The sequence below is a fragment of the Cinclus cinclus genome, chromosome 11 (assembly GCF_963662255.1).
Source record: "Cinclus cinclus chromosome 11, bCinCin1.1, whole genome shotgun sequence".
In the NCBI taxonomy this organism is placed as follows: Eukaryota; Metazoa; Chordata; class Aves; order Passeriformes; family Cinclidae; genus Cinclus; species Cinclus cinclus.
Window position 1 is genome coordinate 13540974 of NC_085056.1, and position 21509 is coordinate 13562482.

Genomic DNA, 21509 nt, shown 5'->3' on the forward strand with positions numbered 1-21509 from the left:
TGCAGCTGTTATTTTCAAGGCATTGCACACTGTTGACTTTTAAAGTCCCTGCTACATTGCTGAATTTTATGGGGTAGCTGGATTTTACTAAGTTCTTTATTGATTCACCAAGTGGCCCTCAATGAGTAAGTCATGACTAAGTAAATTATCATTGAATTATTTATCATCACTTTTGGGAAGCTCTCAGGCCAGAGGCTATTCCTCTCTGAAGATCTGAAAATTGCCAATCACATACTGGGTACCCCAAATAGTAGTAAAAATGCTTTTCTGCTAAGACATTTCCTGATGAGTCATAGAGTGTCTTTAATACAAAGCCTCATCTTCTTCAAAGTGCTCAGCCGTGGCATATTAAAAGTGACTGGTTTGAAGAAGCAAAGAATGAGGGATCAGATGGGCTGCAGCAACCCTGACTCAAAACAGGCCCCTCCTGAGAGCACCCCAAAAGGGCCAGCAGCTCCCAGGTTCTGTCACATCCATAATCCCATAATGTAAGACCAAACAAAGAAACCAGGGACAAATGACATCACTGAGCTTTCATTATCTCACAGGAACATAGCAAATGCTGCACTGTGAACAATGAAAGTCTCATTATGAATGAACCAACAGCCAGGCACGTGGATTACCTTGGTAACAGGAAATAGTAGGAAACTGAGGGGATAAGCAGCATTTGGATAGAACAAGAAAAACATTGTTCAATTCTGAACTTGGCTTGAACCTTAAGATAATTACTTCATCTTTTATACTTCAAAAACAAATTCACAATGCTGAACAAGGAACTTCTTAAATATACATTCCTTATATAAGAAATAAAAAGGCTGAAACACATCTTTGAGCTACACATTTCCATAGACACAGTTCTTACCTCTTTAATAAATGGAGTTCCCTACATATAGACATATTCATATCTTGCTCTCCCATCCACTATAGATTTGAATTACCATGTTTCAAGCACTCCCCATCCCTAGTCACTCATTCCTGCCATGCATGTAATTCAGATACAGGAGCACATGGAGTCACAGAATCAGTAAAGAGCTTTTACAGTCACTGTATCCAACCATTGACCCAGCACTCCTAAACCCACACTGAACCCTGTCCCTAAAATGCCACATCTGCACATCTTTTAAACACCTCCAGGATATTTTAATGTCCTCCAGGGATATCAACCATATCAAAACAAAAAGAACATCATTCTTGTAGCTCTTAGGAGCTCTAAATACAAAAAATATTAATATGTTGCAGTTGAAATTACTTTGAAGGAATAAGAAAAGCAGGCTCATTCTTGCCTTCCTGACATAACTTACAACTCAAAGAGGTATCTATTTATTAGCAGCTGTTTAAACATAAATTTATCCTTAATTTTGACTGCATCACTTAATTTGAAGGCAAAGTTCATCACTTCCCCAAAACTGCACATTCCAATCTTCCTATCAAAAGCAATCCTCCATCAATTCAGAAAATGTACAAACATTTTTCCTTGCACTTTAACTGCAATTATTAGAGGACCATTTACAGCACCTAGATGACAATTTTTCAATACAAATATTGCAATACTAAGCTAGTGCTTACCTGATTGGAAAACCTCATGCTGACGTTTCTCTGGTCCTCAGGGGGCACGTACCGGCCAATGGGGTCAAGGTCTTTAGGACTCACTAATTTATCAGCTGAAAGAAAATGAGAATAAAAATACAGAATTACTTGAGTACTTTTTGCAACTTCTGTGAAGAAGCCATGTCAACTTTTGTGTTGTGGTTGGTTCTGCTTTGTTTTAGATCAATGAATTATAAAAGCACATTCTGAAAAATTCAGAATTCTATTAATTTTAAAATTAATGACTCAAGCTTTGTTCTTGCTACAGCTAATTACAACACTGTAGAATAAAAACCCAAGCCTTTATTTGCTCACAAAGATATGCTAATAGATTAGATTCAGACAGCATAACTCCACAACATAAGTCACATAAAAAGCCCTTAATCCACAACCACAGAATTATTCTAGAGCTTTAAATATAAACTCAATGACCAGCAAAAATAGTTTAGCTTTGCAGAAAAGCAGAACAGCCTCTATCTCAAGGTAATCACATGACTTGCATTCTGGAAAGGACAAGAGATATCAAAGGTAGCTCTCAATAAGGTATTTCAGGAAGAAATTGTGAAAAAATCTAAGTAAAAATATTTGAAATCTGGCAGTTTCTATATGGAGAGGTTTTTTTGGGAGGGGGAACTCCACCAATCCTAAAACCCCAGTACTTTAACCTTTCCCTGAAAAAAAAATAAAATTAAGCACTCTAATAAAAATACACTGTTAAAAAGTTTCAACAAATTCCTCAAATACCGGGTTCATAATCTAGTATGAGCTACTGTACCCGTAAAATAAGCTTTCTCCTACCAAAATTGTATTTTGACAGGAAACTATCCAAACTTGATCTAATTCCTAACACAGAGTAAGTCACGATACATTTTCATTTCTGCTGTCTCAAAGTCAACAATTCTGTATCTGCTCTTAAAAAGCCCCAACACAAGGGAATAAGGTATTAGTCTAAACCAGAAGTGACTCATGGCTGCACTCAGCTCTGAGAGAAAACCAACACTGCCTTGATCAGAAGGTTTCTGAGCACTGCACTGGAGTAAATGAAGGCAGCAGCTTAAAACTCAAAATATGCCCTGCCTGAAGGGTGCCTGGGCTAGGCCAGCACAGAGTGACGGGGCAGTGGGGAGCAAACCACGGGCAGCACCGAGCAGCCCTGGCTGGGCTGGGCTGGGCTGGGCTGGGCAAGCCCTGCCAGAGCCTTTTGCTGCCCAGAGCTCTGCCAGCCCTGGATGCTGTGCTGTCCTCAGCCTCCTGCTGGGACCAGGCAGCTGGACTGCAGCCAGGAGAGGATGCTGCTCCTGGCCCTGCGCTGCTCCTGCACGGCCGCCATCCACGGACACAAACCTGAGCAGAGCCGGATGATAAAGGATCACTGTGGACAATTGATTAACATCCTGACACGTGAGTTACCAAAGCATATCTGAGCAAACCACTCATCTAAGCTCCAGTCCACACAGAATTCTTATGATGGCTAAAGGAATGGAAGCTACTTGAATTATGTGAAGTTCTGCTAAAGCAATTAAATGAATTAACCAAATGATTTCAAGATCAATGGGCTCTGCCTCATTGTCTTAAATACGAGAGAGGATTTCAGAATGTGTGTTCTATTCCCACTGGTTTTAACACTGATTTACATTGGTCAATAATTAAAATATATGGTCAGAATAATTTCATATTTAAAAGAATTGTATCAATAGACTAATACAAAACTTAAGCTAACTGCTAGTGAATATTCATTCCAATTATCACAAGTCCAAGTGTATTGGACTGAAAAAGCAGATTCCTTTGTTAGCTCCTTATCTGCATCAGCAGCAACTGCCCACATTTAATCCATTTGGTCCATAAAAACATTGCTAAAACTCTTAGTTCTAGGCAGTACTGAATCCAAAGAACAAGATACAAGAACTTTAAGGAAAAATAAAGGAAAGAGAGCTACTAAACAAAAGACTGAGTGAATTTCCATTTGCACAAAACAGCTGAATACCTGGGACTCCTTTCCCTTGCTCCAAAATGGGGACCTTAACATAAAGGTTTTACAAACCTCCTCATCCAAAGCAAGAAGAAAATTCTGTGCAAAACAGCATTACTACCTACAAAACACAGGAAAAAAGCCTTTTTCCTTCATAAACAATTTTTTCAGTTGCATAAATGTGGTACCCTCCAACAGTGACACACAGGCACTTTCACTGCCTGTTACTCAGCATTTGTAAGCTGGATCAAAATTTTGACTTCCATATTTGTTTGCCCCTGTGTGGGAGGGTAAGAATTGATTCAGGTTCATGATGCTGCATTTAGAAATATTTGGACCTCAAGAGGCAGAGCCCAGGCCCAGAGACAGCAGCAGGAGGTGCAAAGGTGGTACCGTGTGCTGCCTACACAGCAGGAGTGAGGAGACTGAACAACACAAATTAATTGATACCCTGGAGGCAACACAATGATTTCTGAATGGATAATGAAATGGGAAACCAATACCTTCCCAGATATCAAAGCACTTGGAGCCAGGATTGCACTTAATTAGCAGCCACCAACAAGGAAAGTAAGACACATAAACACTTTCACCAAGGACAAGATTGTTATTCAGGTAGGTTTTCACCAATAAGGAGCAAAATTGAATGCACCAATTCTAAGTTAGTAGGAATATATGGAGTTCCTGATATAACAACCTCTCATCAACAATCACTGTAAGATCTCCAAACCCCGTTTGCAAGGACTATGACAGAAGCAGGAAAAAATTACTCTGAAATTTTGAACATTTTTGAAAAAGAAATTAAAGTATACAAAAAGAGTAGTGTGCAAGAATGTTCAGCAAAGAACTGAAACAGAAGAATGCTTATGTTACACAAACAACAGTTAGCAAACTATAAATAGAACTTCTTTAAGCAGCAGTCTGCAGGTACAGAAACACACAAATACCTGTACAAGATCAATACCAGCAGAACTACAGCAACCTACACACACACTGGAGGATTGCTTAGCTAATACTCTTATAAGATTTTTTTTTTTTTCAACTAACAGTAATTGCCTGCATTTACTTTGAAGCATTGGCTAAAGAGGAATTTTGCAAGGAATACAGCAAAACCAAACAGGTGGAGCACCAGACAGACTCTGTCCCCCTATACCTAAAGATACACCCACTGTTCTTGCCAACTGCTGAATTTTTAAACTCCCCTTCAATTTTTCTCATTTTTATTACCAACAGCCTGCTTCCCTTCTGTGTTAAGAGAAAAATAGTTTTCAGAACTCCCTCTACTGATTACTAGGTAACTGCTGAACATGTTAAAATAAAGTAATATAGCTTTCTCCTAAAAGAAATTCCAAAGAAAAAACCCAACTGAAGGTTTTTTCTGGATTAACCATTATTTTTGCATTAGCCTATATAATAAAATCATTCCATGTGAGACTGAGAGTTTCTTTGTGACTGAAATTCATCATAACAAACTTCAGTGGTCAAACGGATAAGCATTTGCAATTGCTCATACAATTGAAAAAGGGTAAAAATAACACAGATGAATGAATCACTAACTTTCTCTGAGACTGCAACTATTCAAAGTTTCAACTTGTCTTGCTTAAGCAGTCAATAGTTTAAATTAAATGCTATAAATTACTTAAAAACATCACTGTACAGGTGCAGCTGATACAGTTAACACAGACAGTATCACATCAATATATTCTGTCACGAAGGAAAGGAAGTAAGAGGGAAACCCAGAAAAAAATAAATCTGTCATCATGTTTAGATTTTCAGTACTCTATGAAATATTCCACTAAGCTTTATAGCGTGCAGCATAAAAACAAGAGCACAGCAAAGCAGTTTTTGTCTGTCACAGGTGCACCAGAGCAGAGGACACAGGGGCCACCCAGGGCACTGTTTGGATTCAAAAGGAACACAATCAGGACAGAAGCTGAAGGTGCTCAGCTCTCACCCAGCAGCTTGGCAATGATGTACACGGCCTGGCCCCACAGGAAGAGCTTCCCATCCCGCCCGTTGTTACTGGGGAACCGCCTCTGGCTGCCAGGGCTCTTCTTCTCCAGCTCCACAAAGTCAGCAGGCACATAGTAATACTTGGGGACAACAGGGCACCCTGGGGACAGCAAGCACAGCCAGTGAGTAAATACCACTGCCCTCATTACTTGATTGGATTCCCCTAATAAAGCTGAAGTGGATCCAAAGCAGGAAATATTGCAGCCCAGTAACAGTTTGAACAGAGATTGTCATTCATTGTTATCTCAGCGAGGAAGCAATGCTCAACTACTTTGTATTTTACCAGACATTTCCTCAGATTTTTTTCCCAGACGAGGTGTGTTGTTAGTGCAGCACCCTCTGTGCAAAGTAAAAATAAAAAGTCACCTGAAGGAAACACAGTTCAGTTAAGAAGCCTTAACCAAAAGCAATGAAAGCTGGGTTCCAGTGAAGCACTCGGGTTGTTGTGCCTCCCCAGTTAACACAGACTCAATATCAGACAACTCTTTCCAAGTAAAAATTCCTGCTCAAAAAGAGTCAACTTGGTTTTGGATAATTTTTTTAATCAAATGTTTAAAATAAGGACTTGAATCTTGAAACATCATGAAACAAATTGGCTCAACTTCTCTACTAATAGATATATACCTTGTATCTAGAATTATATGCCATAGGTATTGCTGATATTTGTAAACTTTATTTCAGAACTTTTTAAGTGGACATGCATCAGGAATTCAGAGACATGATTACAAATGATTGACCTAATTATATGAAATTGAAAAGTAAATTAATATGCCTCCTGCATAATTAAATTCCACCTTAATATTGCTCTTCTCTTGAACTAATTTGGATAAAGAACAGGTGATAAACAGAATACAGTTGCAGTGTCTTACTATTTACTTAGAAAGAAAACCCAAACAAATTACTGGGAAGAAGCAGAGAGAAAATGGAAAAGCAACAGTTATTAGAGATATTAGATTCAAATGAATGAGGTACCAAAACACACCCAAAAATTTTAAGATGTGACATTTGTGATGCCATGCAACAAGGAAGCCACAACATTAATTTAGTGTCCATGAACCTTCACATACTCATTAGTAATCAGAAAAAAGCAACAACCAGCAAGAAAAATTTGCTACATAATGCAAATTTGGTAAGGGAATGTTTGACTGCCTTACAGAAATCAGTTCACTTCAGTAAGTTTAAAGAACAAGGCATATTCTGCATCCACTTGTCTAACTGTACCACAGATGTAAGAACAGGTGACTAAAATGCTGAGTTTTAAAATTGGATTGTTCTGTTCTCAGGCCATTTCTTTCCTCCCACTCAAACTTATGGCCTTTTTCTTTTTTTAAACTGAATTTTGAATGGCTGTGCCTGTAGGCCACCACAAGCCTTGTCTGCAGTGCCACAGAAATTCTGAGGTGCCCAATTTAAACAAGATAACATTTATAATATGAAATATAAAATGATTACGTAGCTGTAAGCTAGAAACAATTTATATGCATGTACCAAATCATTTTTTGGAGCTTGCAAAATTAGGTGACAATGAATGATGAGAGTAATTCTCATCTGGGTCCAGGTGGGACATTGAAACAATCTGACTGCTGATAGTTAATATTTGCCTGAAAAGTAGAAGTGAACTTTGTAACAGTGAAGCAGAGGTGAAGGAGGGGAGGAGTGTGCACAGTGTAAATCTTTAGTATCAGTAGCATTTTTCCAGAAAAATGTTACTTTTATTATCATACTTAATGCTGCAATGTATCTACACAAAAGAGGTTATTTTAGAATTAGTATTTTGCCACTAGGAAACATGTTGATGTTCTTACTTCTCATTTACTTCCACCACAATATATATTAATAGGACAGTCAGGATTTTTATCATTTCGGGTCAATAAAAAGCTACAATTGTTTCAGAAGAACAACTTCCAGACAATACCTTCAGGTGTATGTTGAAGCAAAGGGTCCAGAAGATCCTGATATTCCTTTACTTGTGTAGGATTTCCTCTAAAAATGCCTAAAAATAAGCAAAGAGTAATTGATTTAATGGAAGAAATAATTTCTCCATGACCTTAAAGTTCATAAAAGAGGAAGAAAAAAAAAATCCAGTGTTTACTTTTCAAAACAAAATATTAAGTGCCTACACACTAAATGGCTGATGAAAAGTAAAAGACTGAGCTGTAGATCACATCAGTCAAGTCCCTGGTGCTGCTTTTTGAGACAGTCCTTTAAAAGTTGTTTTAGCAGAACTTCTCAAGATGAATCTGATGGATACTAGCATGATTAATGTTCAGTTCATGGAAAGTTCTTAAATGAAAATATATAAACAATACAAAATCCATTTCTGTTCATCAAAGAAAAAATGGATCTATTTTACAAGCAAGGTGATGTTTTAAAGTAGAATATTTTTAACATTCAAAGGGGAATGAGCTAGATGAAAACTTTGCATGATAAATTTTGTACTAATATTCCCTTTTTCAACCACCAATTTTTTTTTTTCCTTTCCATGGCTCATCAACACTCCCAAAACTCGACAAGCATTGTTCACAGCATTTTCAAATATTCCTGAGTATATATACAGGAATATTTACAGTTGCTAAGAGACACAAATGCAATCAAAGTTTGCACACAAAAAGGTGTGTTTCAAGTGACACACTGAACATTTCAAAACACTCCAGGATGACACTCAACTCATGACACACGAGCAATCTCTGCTCCTCCCACGTCATTGTCTTTTTGCCATTGCTGTGTGTACACGATTTTGCATTAAGGAACCTTGTGGATCTGGAGATATTTGCCCAAAATCTACTAACAGAACTGTTCTATTTCCTAAAAGTATGATTCAGGCAAAAAGAACAAGGACAGTATGTAATTTTTAGGGGTTTTTGTATACAAGAAGCGTAAAATGCTTTTTCTATTCTTTTGTTAACCTCACTTGAAGAGGACTATCTTTTTGTTCTCAAAACTGCAAGTGGGCAGCATTAAATGTCAGCGCCTTTCTCCTCAGTTTTGGGCCTCACTCTTTGAAAAATGTCAAGCATTTCTTCAGAAATATCAACTGTAAAACCTTATTAAACCTTCAAACCCAGTATTTTAATCTGTGGGTGGCCACAGAGGAGTCGAGGCTGATGGCAGATTTCTGTGCCCCTCACTGTCTGTATCTGAATTCAATGTGTTACAGGAGAAAGAAAAGACGGGCAGATTTTAATCCGTTTAAAAATCTTTTTGACAGTTGTAACCCTACTCATGTTCTTATTCAGACTTCTGTTCTATGCAAGTTCTGGCTTCCATCCTGAGATCACCCCTTGAACTTCTCAGGTTTGTCTCCCGTCCCCATGCCAAGACCGAGGCGCTGTCATTTTTGCTGGTTTTGTTTTGATTTTTAAATTTTGTTTTATTATTCAATCAGACTGACTATGTGAAAAATTGTGGCCGGGAGGAAACCAAACCTTTCCTGGCTCTCTTTCTTCTCTTCTGAATTCTGATTCAATTGCAACACAATGCTCAACTTGAGAAGCCCTGGTGCACATTGAGTGTGGCAGTGTGCTCTCCCTCCCTTTCTCTCCTATGCTGCTGCAAAGTTCTGATACATCTGAAAGTTTTTCAGGCTTAAAAGGCAATGCAGGACAATGCCACAGATTGAAGCTATTAAAAATCCCTTACTGAGTTATATCCTAAAAATAATGCTTGGGATTTTGCAACCCAGGAGGCAGAACTCTCAATTAGATATTTAGTATCACTGCATTATTGCTTATTAGGCAGGACAGGAAAATAATTTTGTATCTTTCCTCTAAAAGCTCATTTCTCTAATGCCTTTAAGGAACCGGAATATAAAGCTATACTTACCATCAATTATCATGAAAATAAAAAAAAGAGGGAATTCACATTCAATGCCGTCAAAAAGCTGCAAAGAAGAAAAATTAATCGGACATTTCATTATTTTCATTTAAGGAAATACATCTGAATAATCCTGTTGAGTCATTTCTAAGCAATAAAAGACAAACATGAATGCAAAAATATTTTAGTATATTTAGTATTGCTTCTTAATTCTATGGGCACTTGAACTGTGACTTTACATCTATTGTGGCTCATTCTCAAGCAGAATATTTAAATAATCTACTTTTCATTTTTCACAGAGAAACTATGGGGGAAAAGAAAAAATTTTCATTTAGATAACCCTAACTGATAAATAGTGTGATCAAAAGCAAAATTATTTTCCACACACACTCAGACTGTAGTCAGCTGTGAAATTAAATGAAATGACAAATAATTTCCTTATTTGTTATGTGAAATCAACTGTACCCTAAATGTAAATGAAAGCACATCCATTACAAAACAAACCAATGACTCAATGCTGACTTAGCAGTCTCTGATAACTGCACATGCAAATTACAGAAGGCATCTCGTTGCCTTGAAGGCCTCGGGAATCCCTGTGCAATTCCACTGGCAGTAGCTGGAGGGGTGTCAGGGGTGCCTTTTACCTTGATTTCTGCTGGTTTATAGTAACGCCGTGCTCTGTCCTCCAGCGCCGTCCTGTACCCGTCCCTCAGAAACCTCTTAAACCCATATTTGCCTTTCAACTTCCTGATAATTTTATCTAGTGTTTGACCAAACAGAACCTCATCATCCAAAGCAAACCCAGGATAACTAAGGCAGGGCAGAAGAGCTGCGTCGGTATTCTGTAGGAGACAGAGAAATAGGACATTATAAATTTAATTAGATCCATGACAATTATTTGAAGCACCAAGGCTGTTTAACTTACTAAGTGAAATATACATTTGGAACATTATCTTATCAAAATCATAGTGCTAATATAGAAAAATAGCGTGCAAAATAAAACTTCTTACGAAGTATCAGGATAAACTACAAACCAAATGTGCAGATATACAATTTAGAAGATAACTTGTTTAGCTCTGAATGTCACCTGTTTTACAGCTGATAATGTGCAGGCACAATTAAAACATTATAAACTTTGTGGTTTGGGATTTTTTTGTTTGTTTATTTTAAAAATACATTCTCCTGATTATTCCTGGAGGAAACACAAATATTTGGGTGTCATATGCTCAAAAAGAAGCACAAATATTTCATAAAAGTGCAGTGCTGAGAAATACCTATATTTAAAAGATCATTTTTGAACAGCTTTTCCAGAAATATTCTTAGGCTGCTGGAACAAACAAACCTATCTGATTTATGATTAAGAAGATAAGGGCATAATTCCAGGAAAAAATACAAGCAGCTTTCTCAGAAACCACGGGGATCTCTTATGAATTTAAAACACAAGAAAAATTACTAACTAGTGCATCACCTCTACAAGTAAGCTTCCAGAAACACACAAAAAACTATCCTTTTCTGTTGATATACTCAAGATACTTAACTATTTAAAATTTTTGCCAATATGACTGACATGAACCCATAAAAGGAAGAAAAGAACACAAATATTTCTATGGGATAAGTTATAAAATCAGCTCCTGTTGGAATATTTCAAGTCTCCAGCAAATAGCAAACAGCAAGAGTTCTAAACCACCATTTACTATAAAAAGGTAGCTGACATTGCCTTTTATTTTAATTATCCATCACTGCAACCCTGCTATAATTCTTCTACACAATAAGTAAACTATTAATGTTTAAGATTAATAGCCTGTTTCATGAACAAACTATTATATTCCAGAATGAATAAAAAAGCAGAACACTATTATCACTCATTTTAAATCACTACTTCTTCAACACCAAATTTACCTTTGATGCTAGTATTGAAATAGATGTTCTTTTAACTAATCTATACTTATGTCACTTAGATTACTCACTGAGGAAATACATTTGTAATGGTAGCTTATAGCAAGAAATTGTTCATATTCAGCAATTTATGATAAGCCAACCTTAAAGGCTTTTTTCCTAGACAAAAGAAAGAATTAAAGCTAAAACAAAGGGTTTCAAAAGTGCCGAGACAGTGTACAGTGGAAACTAGGCCAAAAGAAGAAAAATGCCCAAGGCTGAAAATTTCACTTCAGTTATTTCAAATTTTATTTTTCCATTTTCTAGAAAGCTACCAAGAGGTTACCATTTTAATCCAAGTATTTAAAATATGAAGACCACCATTGCAATTCCCGTTCAGGAAAACAAATACATCACAGGGACACTTAAAAAGCAAAATTTAACAACACCTGCCCAGCAAATTTCACATTTACCAAGCAGATCAGAAGGTCCATCATGTAACTAAGAATTCATATCCACTTGTTTGTCCACACTCTGTTGAGGTGAATTTCTTTTAATGACTTACATGAGACCTTGATTCCCGGGGCAGCAACGAGCACAGGGTCTGTCTGTTCCGGTTATGGGCATCAAAATCCACAAATATGACAGACCAAGAGCAGCCCTGTGAACACAACATTGCATTTGTTTAAGGCAAAGGGAAGAAGGTTGGTGCATCCTGCTGAAAATCACTGGTTCTCTGTTCAATTTAGGTTACGTTGTCGTTGCTTGGTAGCTGAAAATTTTACTGATTAGTAATTATATTATTCATTCACGCTATTAACTCTCCTATTAATTCTTGAAAAATGAGGTCTGTATTAAGGACAACAAACAAAAAAGAGTAGTTGTTCTTCCCTGTGTATTCAGGAAATATTCTAAACAGTGATGCTGAGTATTTCATTACAAGTCAGTTAGAACACAAACAATTGGATATTCAACACAGGTACTGCTTTGGAAAAGGACTTCCATAGCAAATAAAACTTGTCTACTTTGCAGTTATTTTAAGGTCTGCATTATCAACATCTACTCCTTAGCAAAGTCTACTCCCTAATAAAATCAGTAATTTTACACTATATTTCTCTGTCAACTTCTTGATGCTTCCTGAAACACTAAAAAAAAAATCCCCTGGCTGAGATAGAGTTTAAATAGAATCAATAACATTTAGAACTACTGTTAATAGGCAACCTCTTGCAAATTCAGGTTTGTTAATGAACAGGTATCTTCATACATGCTGCAACTGATAATGAATCTCAGGATCACTCCCCCAATGGAAGACACAGCCAATGTGAATTCATTCCACTATGGTCATAAATCCCAGAAATTTTCATAAATCTGCCAAATTTCTCCTAAACAGCAGTCAGTTTCTTTGGTATACTACTTTCCTAGGAAGACTGTTCCAGAGGCCACCATTCTAATTATTAAAAACTTCAATTTCCAGTGAAGTTTCTACATAAATACCTCACCACCCTTCTTTGTGTGCCAGTACTACCATCCACTGAGATACCTTTCCAAGGGGTTTTACTCTTACTTACTCTTTAACTGCACTCTAATTGTATACAGTTATCATAAAATACTCAGCTTTTGGTTTACTAAAGTAAACAAAACCCTAAACATTTTTTTCCACTAGCCTCATGGAAAATAATCTGTTTTCTCAGTCATTCTAGCAAGATACACACTGACTAGTGCTGCAATAAGAATGCACACAAATAATCACATTGGCTTTGATGATTTGTTAACTTTCTTCTTAATCCAGATTCTGATTATTCTCAAATCTCTAAACTCAACTTCAAACTCTGAATATAACCTGCCTACACGTGCAGTTCCAAAGTCTGTGCTGCATGGAAGGATTCCCTGGGGATTCAGAAGCAGGCTCATTTGCATTTCATAAACCCACAAGTACCTTGTCTGACAAATGAACTATTTTTCACTTCTCTAAAGACTGTAAACTTCTGGAGTAAGAACATATTACAGAGACTTGATTTATGAAAAAAAAAAAATTAAAATTGTTTTTGCCCAACCCAATAGAGGGCATGCAGTTCATACACAAACAACTCTGCCCAGGTCAGCCTTTAACGTGTTCCTCTGAGCAGTGATTCCTCAGCAGTGATTTCTGCAGGTTGTGCCTGTGCAGCTGCAAGTCAGTCCCTTGAAGGGCTCAAGAGGATTTCTCAAAGCCACTGGAACACAGCTGGAGCTAAGAACAAAGGCAAACTCTGCATAGACTGAAGGTCAAAATGGGTTCTGTTAATGCCAGCTACAGATCTCAGAAATAAACTCTCAAAGCACTTAAACTGGTCTTGCTTCAGCAATTAGTTCATCCATTTCAGAATTCAGAAAAAAAAAATTGATAAAAAACTCAACAGCCACATTGACTTGTGCTTGAAACTGTTGGGAAGGTAAAGATTACAGGTAAACTTCATTTCAGAAGGAATAACAATGCATGTAGAACATACCATTATTGAAGATCCTTGCTACCTCCTAGTTCTGAACACGTGACATCAGCTTTTTAAAAATGCATGGCTTCTCCCTTCCATACATACATTTTTCTAAACCAATAATTTGGAAGACTATTATTTTCTTTTAGCTATAGACTACTGCATGTATAGCACCGAAAAGAAAGATGCACTTGGAAGGGGAACACACAGCAGATATAAGTCTCAGAAAAGGCTTGCTTTCCTAATTGATCCAAGCCACATGAAAGGCTGAGAAAAGACCTAATGGCTGTGCAACACACTGAAATTAAAAACAGGTAAAAAGGTGGGATTAATATAAAAGCAGCTTGTTTATAGTCTTGATCAAAAGCCACATGAAGGAAGCAGACAAAAGAAAGGTAATGCTTGAAGGTAGACATATATTCTAGTATCAGCAACATACACAGTTCTGAAGCAAAAAAAACCACCTTGGCAACAAAATTATTTTTCAGACTAAGCTGCAACCACTTTAGAACTCTTCTAAGGAAAAATCTCAAGTGATTCTTGATAGTAAAGGGACTAATAATTTTATCAGATTAATTCTGTACCTGAAACAGCAGCAATCAATTTGCAAACTAACTTTAAAGCTGCAATCTAACAAACTGTGCTAGATACTTCAAAATATCCTCTGATCCACCCTGTAAATCATTCATGCTAACAAAAAAGGAGGGAAAACAAACACTTGTATTACCTGATTTCCAAAGAGATTGAAACCGTTAATTGCTTCTAAAGCTGCTTTTGCCAGTCCCACGGAGCTGAGGAGTAAAAACAAAAACCCAGAGGTTATCACAATTCAAGCCCAGGCTAAAACTTCACACACTTTACAATGCCATGATCTTTTCTTGATTTGAATTTCGTGCTTAACCTTTATGTTAACAAAATGATGAGGCAGCAGATTTGGGGTTGTTTAGGTGGTAGGTTGTTTTTACTTCTCTCTGAAATACTACTCAGCGTTTTTATTTGTCTTCAAATGTCAGAGACCATCTGGCAAAAGAACTTCTGTTCTCACCTTGCTATCAGACACCTGGCATGATGTATTTCGAGGTCTTGCCAATAGTGCAGACACAGAGCATTTACTTCAGCACAATTTTTCAAATCAGCTACCCAGCATTAAACTTTAAGACTAATTTCTAGCTTTCAATACAATAAAAGATCTCATCAATCTGAATTCGCAACAGAAGCATTTTCTGATGTCAGCTACATAGTGACACATCTTTTATTTCACTTCACCACAAAGAAAACAGGACCCAGAAATTCCATCAAGACTTCAAGTTAGAACTCACGTTTTAAGACACTATGGATTGAAATCACTAATAATGATATAATTTAAAAATCAAATTCCATAGTAAAATAATTTCTTAAACATTATATAAATTCTACAGTAGAAATAAAAATATACCTTTTAACAAAGTAATTTCATTAAAAAGTGTAGTTTTCTATATTCCTTGTGAGTATTAAAAGTAAAAAATGAAGAAGCATTCTCTTCCTTTCAGTTTTACTCCTCTTTTTCTCAGCTTTCCAGAATACATAATTATAGATAGGCCAACTTTATTTATGTCCATTCAACTGCAGTAAGGAACTACAGCATTAACATACACATGAAACACCACATTTTTTGCATGTTTCCAAAAATTTTGTTTCCAAAATTCCAGACATTACGTTCACAAGGCACGTTAAAGTAAAATGTTACATGAGCTATTTCCCAACAGTGCCAGTGTTCACAAAGAAAGTGTAACAGTCCCAGGTTTCTGACAGCTCTGCCCAATGCAAACACTCAGGGAGGGAAACACCTTGGTCCCCTCAGTGGTGACAGACAAGTGCAGGGCCTGGAAATACTCCAGAGGTCCAGCTCATGAAACAAACACCTTTTACATTCTCTATGGCAACCTGGTAAAACAGACTCAGAGCATCCAGTGAAACAAAGCTTAGCCTATTCTGTTTAAAAAACTAATTAATGAAACACTGAGTTATAATAATTATTCAGTTAATAAGCACTAACAATTCCCCACTTCTACCTAAGAGGAGTTGTGACTGTACTCACAAGCAACTTCATCATCCAGCCCCCCACCAAAAAATTCACAACAATTAAATTGGCAGAAATCTGCAAACAGGGACTGTGCTTCAATCTTTATTTTTCTGTACTCCATGCAGTACACTGGGATGGAAGCAAACATTTTACCTTACTCTAAATAAACTAATTTTTACAATCCATTAATTTAAAACATGAAATTTCAAATGATTACTAACAAATCCATTTTTTAAATGTGGGGTCTAATTATGGTTACACAGAAAATATTGAAAATACTTAAAATCATGAAAATCATTCTATGAAGTTACAGAATTTGGTTTTTAAAGTATTACTTTACCTGCAGTGGTTCTAATATTAGAAATACTTTAGACTGATTTCACATTTATCATTTATAAACCCCCATGCTCCTTTCTGAAATACTGCCAGAAATAGTACTCCTGGGTTTCACTTCTAATTGTTCAACAAGAGAAAGCTGACCAGCTTAACCACAGCCTGCTCTGAGCAGCTGCCTCTGTTTGGTATCTTCTGATGCTGAAAGCTTTTAGAGCTGGAGAGTGAGATGAAGAAATAAACTGAACTCAGAAGAGCTGGGAATGTAATTATTTTTCTGGCTTTGTTTCAAATACCCAAAAAAAAAAAAGATAATTGTTCTAAAAATTGCTCTATTCTAATTATCACCTAGCCATTGGTCAAATAAATTGGCATGATGATTCAGAACAGAATTTTTCAGAGAAACTCAGTATTATTACCAAACTACATATGCAGAAAACAAAAATCAGAAATCCTGCACATTGGAGGCTGTATCACATGTTAAAATCTTGTATTTCCCTTTCAAGTAAAAGTCCTAATATCAACATGATATATTTTCAGAGTGAGAAAAAAGTTACTGATAAAAGGCAGAGAAGTAATAAATGTTCAATTGGTATTCAGATAACAAAACTACTCAATCTGTCTACAAAATAGGATGATACTGCTTGAAAGAAGTTCAAGGCAAACATGTATTGCTTTCTTGAAATGATGTCTATTTTGCAGACTCAGTCATTATTCTACAATAAGACTAATTTAATAATTTACTGTAATTCTTCAGCATTTTTCTACCTCTATTTATTGAAAGCCCCTGAGACTTCATTCCTATCACAATTACTTGCCAGTGATCATATAAACATCCCAACATTGTCAATCACTCCTTTCACCACACACACAAGTACAACTTAGATTATCAAACGTTTTGTGGGTAAATGACAGGAGGAAGTCATTTTAAAAGAAAAATGAAGTCTGTGAACAGCCTTGGCATCAAATGTGTACTTACAAGAGTGAACAATCCCACAGCACACTTCAGGACTGTGATCACACTTCACACTCATTTCATTCATACTGAGTAATGAAAAGCCCAATTTTCCTGTTGGGCAAATTGCTAAAGAGGTTCTGTAATAAACATCATGCTGGTGTCTTTGTATGGAAAATACATTCCTCATAGTCTACAATTTAGTAACAAAAGAAATGGAATGTCTTAACAGAATGAATTAATGGTAAAATGTATTTTAATAAATGCATTCCTTCCTCCAGTCATTAAGCCACTATGAACAGACTGTACTGACCTGTGGAATCTGCCTGGAGAAAAAGGTGCTTACTTGGAGATGGGCCCAAAACAAAACCTCACCCAAACCCTCTCAAAATATTCCTCTGAAAATTTCACAGGATCATTAGGTCATTGGGCCAGAAGGAACTTAGGGAACTCATTTAGCCCAACACAAAACCTCACTTGAAGCCTGATATCATAACTAAGATCAATTTAAGTAAATCACAGCCTATACTACACAAGTCTCACAAACCCCCAAAGATGGGAGATTCTGTTTTGAGCAACCTGTTCTTTGTTCTTCAAATGAATAGCATAATGTCCCCACTGAGCCTCACCAGGTGCAATCCTTAGACCTTAATGGAGCTGCCTATTATTTTTATGTGTCAAGGATTACCAAGAGCAGCCTTGCAATCATAATGTCATGGGTAACATTTGACCTTGAGCCATATTTAGGGCAGGGGAAGATGAGACTAACCTAGAGAAACCACTTCCAGCTTGCTAAAAGTGATTTAGTAAACACACTTAAACAACATTCATAATTCTCACTACTTTTTAATTGTTGGATTCATCCCCTCAGTAAAATGCCTGAGTGCAAACACTAAAATTTGCATATTTTTAGCAAGTGTAAATCAAAATATACCTTCAAGTATATTCACCCTTACTTCTCCTCCTGTTCAACTTCTTGCCTCCACCCAACTGCTGTGCATTTCAACTGGAACATCAAGCACCGCAGAGGACGTGAAAAATAAGCAAACAAAAAAAAATTTCTACATCACTAATAACTTTGTAACCATATAACCCAAAAAAGAGCAAGGAAGGCCAGCACTACAGCAGCGTGCTACGTACTGCAGAGAAGAGCAGGACCGAGGCTCTGCAGCCCCACATTTGGAATATGAGGATGCTGCACTTTGGCAGTTCCTAATTCTCACAGTGCATATGGGAGGTATCAGAGGCACTTTGCACAGCTACTCAGCAGATGCCTGCAGAGCAGCTTGATCAAACGGCTACAGGACAAATTAATTTTTGTGAAGTTCAGCCGTATGGGAAGGGATCACAATACAATAAAAGCTGTTACAAATCTTGCCTTTGAACCAATAAAAGACATCAATTTGCATATATCAGTGAAGATGTGCTCCACTGAGTGTTCTGCTATTTATCATTTATCAGAAGTGTTTGGAGCTGTACTAAGAGAGAATACTGAGACTGTGAAGGCTTAAAATACCTGAATCTTTTAACATGGGCCATAATGTGCAGCTATTATTCACAGACTTCCAATTGTATAATATCCCCTTTGAAAAGAAAGCCTCTTTCAATGAAACACAAGAACTACCTATTTATTCTGAAAGCAAACACAGCCTGTATGGAGACTTCCATCACAGGCTTTAAGGGTCAGGAGACCCTGAAGAGACCATTTTGGGGTCCATAATCACAGAGGACCCACATACATCATTTGTGAGTAGACATGATATTCATAATTGCTTCATCAATTTAGAACAAAAGGGCTTTATAGCTCTCTTTGGTAGATACAATTGGAACATAAAGTATAAAGAATATTTCAGTGTACCCAGGGCTTTCCTCAATATCTGTTTTTTGATGAATGTTGCCCTTCCATTTTTCCTGATTTATGAGAACCAGGGAAATTGTTTACCAGCTTTCTATAGTGAAGCAGAGTATCCACACATACACAAAGAATGACAAATAGGGGCAACACTTGTTTCTGATGACCAACATCTACTTCTTAAATTAGGACCAAACTCTGTGCTTCCCCTTATGCTAGCTCAATGATCTGTTAGATTGGCCCAGTCCATCTCAAAAAACTTTTCCCTTAGAAAAACTAACCTATAAATGTCTGTCTGGATTAAGATAAAACAACATGCCCATTTCTATCTGTTTAAAAGATGCTCAGTTTTCCCTGGAGAAAATTCACACACTGAATAACCAGAATGCTGCAAACAGCAGACACGGGAGTTTCAGTGTTCCTTTTGTACATTTCTACAAGGTGAGATGTAGAAAGAAGCATTTGTTTCTCTGTGTTGTCATGTACCTCATGCAGTCTGGCATTTGACAATTTTACAGACACAATGGAGAAAAATACCCAGCAAAATCATAAAGCAGACTGTATTACAGCAACAACTTGGATTTTTCTTTTTTTTTTAGTTCTCATATTGATAAAAAGTTTCTATAAAAGCCCCGAAAAAAAACCTATATTAAAGAGTTTTGCTGCAAGGAAATGTAACTAAATCTATAGGTTAAAATATACATGCTGGTATGTGGGCTAAGAAAAAATAATTCATTCCTAAATGACAACACTGATCTGTTTGGCAATATTGAAGACTGGAAGAAATGTGTATTCTTTGCAAGCCCCTGATAATTAGAATGATCAATAATGTTTTCAAAATCCTAAGATATCTAAGCTATAGCCATTTTTATAATTAATAAAAGTTCAGAAGTCAAAAAGTGAAGAAAACAATAGTAACACTAGAAAATCAAGTTGTCAGATTACAGATTAGATCCTTCAAGGCTGAGAGCACATGAGTGATTCCACTGAGGAAAGCAGGACAACTCCATTAAAATGCTACCAGCATTGCTCCCCATCCCTGCCAGAGCTCAGAACTTGCAGCATCTGAAGAACCTGGAAAAGAGCTTGGCACTAGGATGCTGGCCAGTGTGCAGCATCTTCTTCCCACCATGGTGCAGATGAGAAAATCTAAATTTATGATTATAAACCCTTTTAAAGCAGGATAATCCTAACCAGTTTTTTGAATACGATTCCAATCCCACCGCACAAGACCCTGAGCTGTTCTGAACACATTTCAGAATTATATACATGCAGCTGCACACAATTACTGGAATTTGAATACTCAAACAGCTAAGCATCCATGTGGTTATTTCATCATGCACATCATGATGAAATTATCTTCACATTTTCCCAAAATACATCCCTCAGGCTTTAAAGAACCTTTATTTAGTTCAAACATTATTTTCATGCATTATTATTTTTAGCTCATCCCATGATGAATTCTTTTCATTCATTTACTTGCTTTGGCTAAAAGAGCTACATTTGCTCACCCACCTTGAGTGCAGCTCTGGACTGCCATTGTTGTATTTGCTGCCTCTTTCCCAGACACCAAAATCTGGTACACGATAGGCTCTCTCCACACAAAACACAAGATTCTGGATAAAGGATACCTATAGGAAAGAAAAGTGACTGAAGGAAAAAGAAAGCACAGCTTTTCTCTTTTTTCCAAAAGACAAAGTTGCTATTCCTTGTAACTGTTCTTTCCATCCTTTTCCATCCAAAGAATGATGTTCCCAAACTCAAATATTCTCTTTAAAATCAGTTCTTAATCACAATAGATTAAGAACTGTCCCAACTGAGGTGCCAATGTGAATTTACACTAAAGTTCCAACAAAGGCAGGGATGGAAATGATTTCATATTCAAGACACATATTTCAAGAGCTCCAAAAAGGTGATATTTTGATATTTCCAAAAAAATTCATCCTAACAACATCAGAAACCAAAACATAATTATAATACAAAAATGTAGATGCTTTTTCTTAATTCATTTTAAGTGAATTGATATGCCAAAGTTTTATTAAATAAGCTCCAGATAATATATATTTATGCAGATTCAAACACAGTCCCTTATAAACACAAATAAAATGCCAAACTAATTTATTATAATTAAAATCTCCTCTTGGACCAAAACATTTCTACTGAATAACTAAGTACTGAAGGGTATTTTAAGGTACTTAAGGTGTTTTCAACTATAGCTGTGGACTTATTTAAGCAGATAATTTTTCCTGATTTACACAGTTGGAAGACACATTTGGAGTTTCTTGAGTGTAGAAAAATGAAATAGAGCATAAGTTTTATAGTTCACTTTAAAGAGTCCATGGACTGGAGTTTAGAGAAAATTTAACCACAAGCATGAGATTTACACTGGTTTATATCCAAAGCAGGGAATTTATCCCCACCCATCTAAATTATTCTAGGGGACTGTGGAAAATACTGCAATGGCTATAAACACAACCATATTGAGGAACTACAGAGAAGGATCCACTTTGCTACTACTGAGTGGGGTTTTATTTCAATGAGATATGTAAGAAAACCCCAATCTTTTACTGAAAGGTATTTGC

General features: G+C 36.6%; 1 protein-coding gene across 6 annotated transcripts in view; it reads right to left on the bottom strand.

Moving 5' to 3' along the window:
* PHKB (phosphorylase kinase regulatory subunit beta) overlaps positions 1–21509 on the bottom strand; it is a 71793-nt gene that overhangs the window by 31504 nt on the left and 18780 nt on the right. For all 6 annotated transcript variants that reach the window (XM_062500006.1, XM_062500004.1, XM_062500007.1 and 3 more), the window contains 8 exons: positions 20443–20558; positions 14453–14516; positions 11820–11915; positions 10024–10221; positions 9389–9446; positions 7482–7559; positions 5508–5666; positions 1567–1661 (listed from right to left, as the gene is read on the bottom strand). In XM_062500006.1, coding sequence (XP_062355990.1) covers positions 1567–1661; positions 5508–5666; positions 7482–7559; positions 9389–9446; positions 10024–10221; positions 11820–11915; positions 14453–14516; positions 20443–20558 — 864 coding nt within the window. The remainder of the gene's footprint in view (positions 1–1566; positions 1662–5507; positions 5667–7481; positions 7560–9388; positions 9447–10023; positions 10222–11819; positions 11916–14452; positions 14517–20442; positions 20559–21509) is intronic.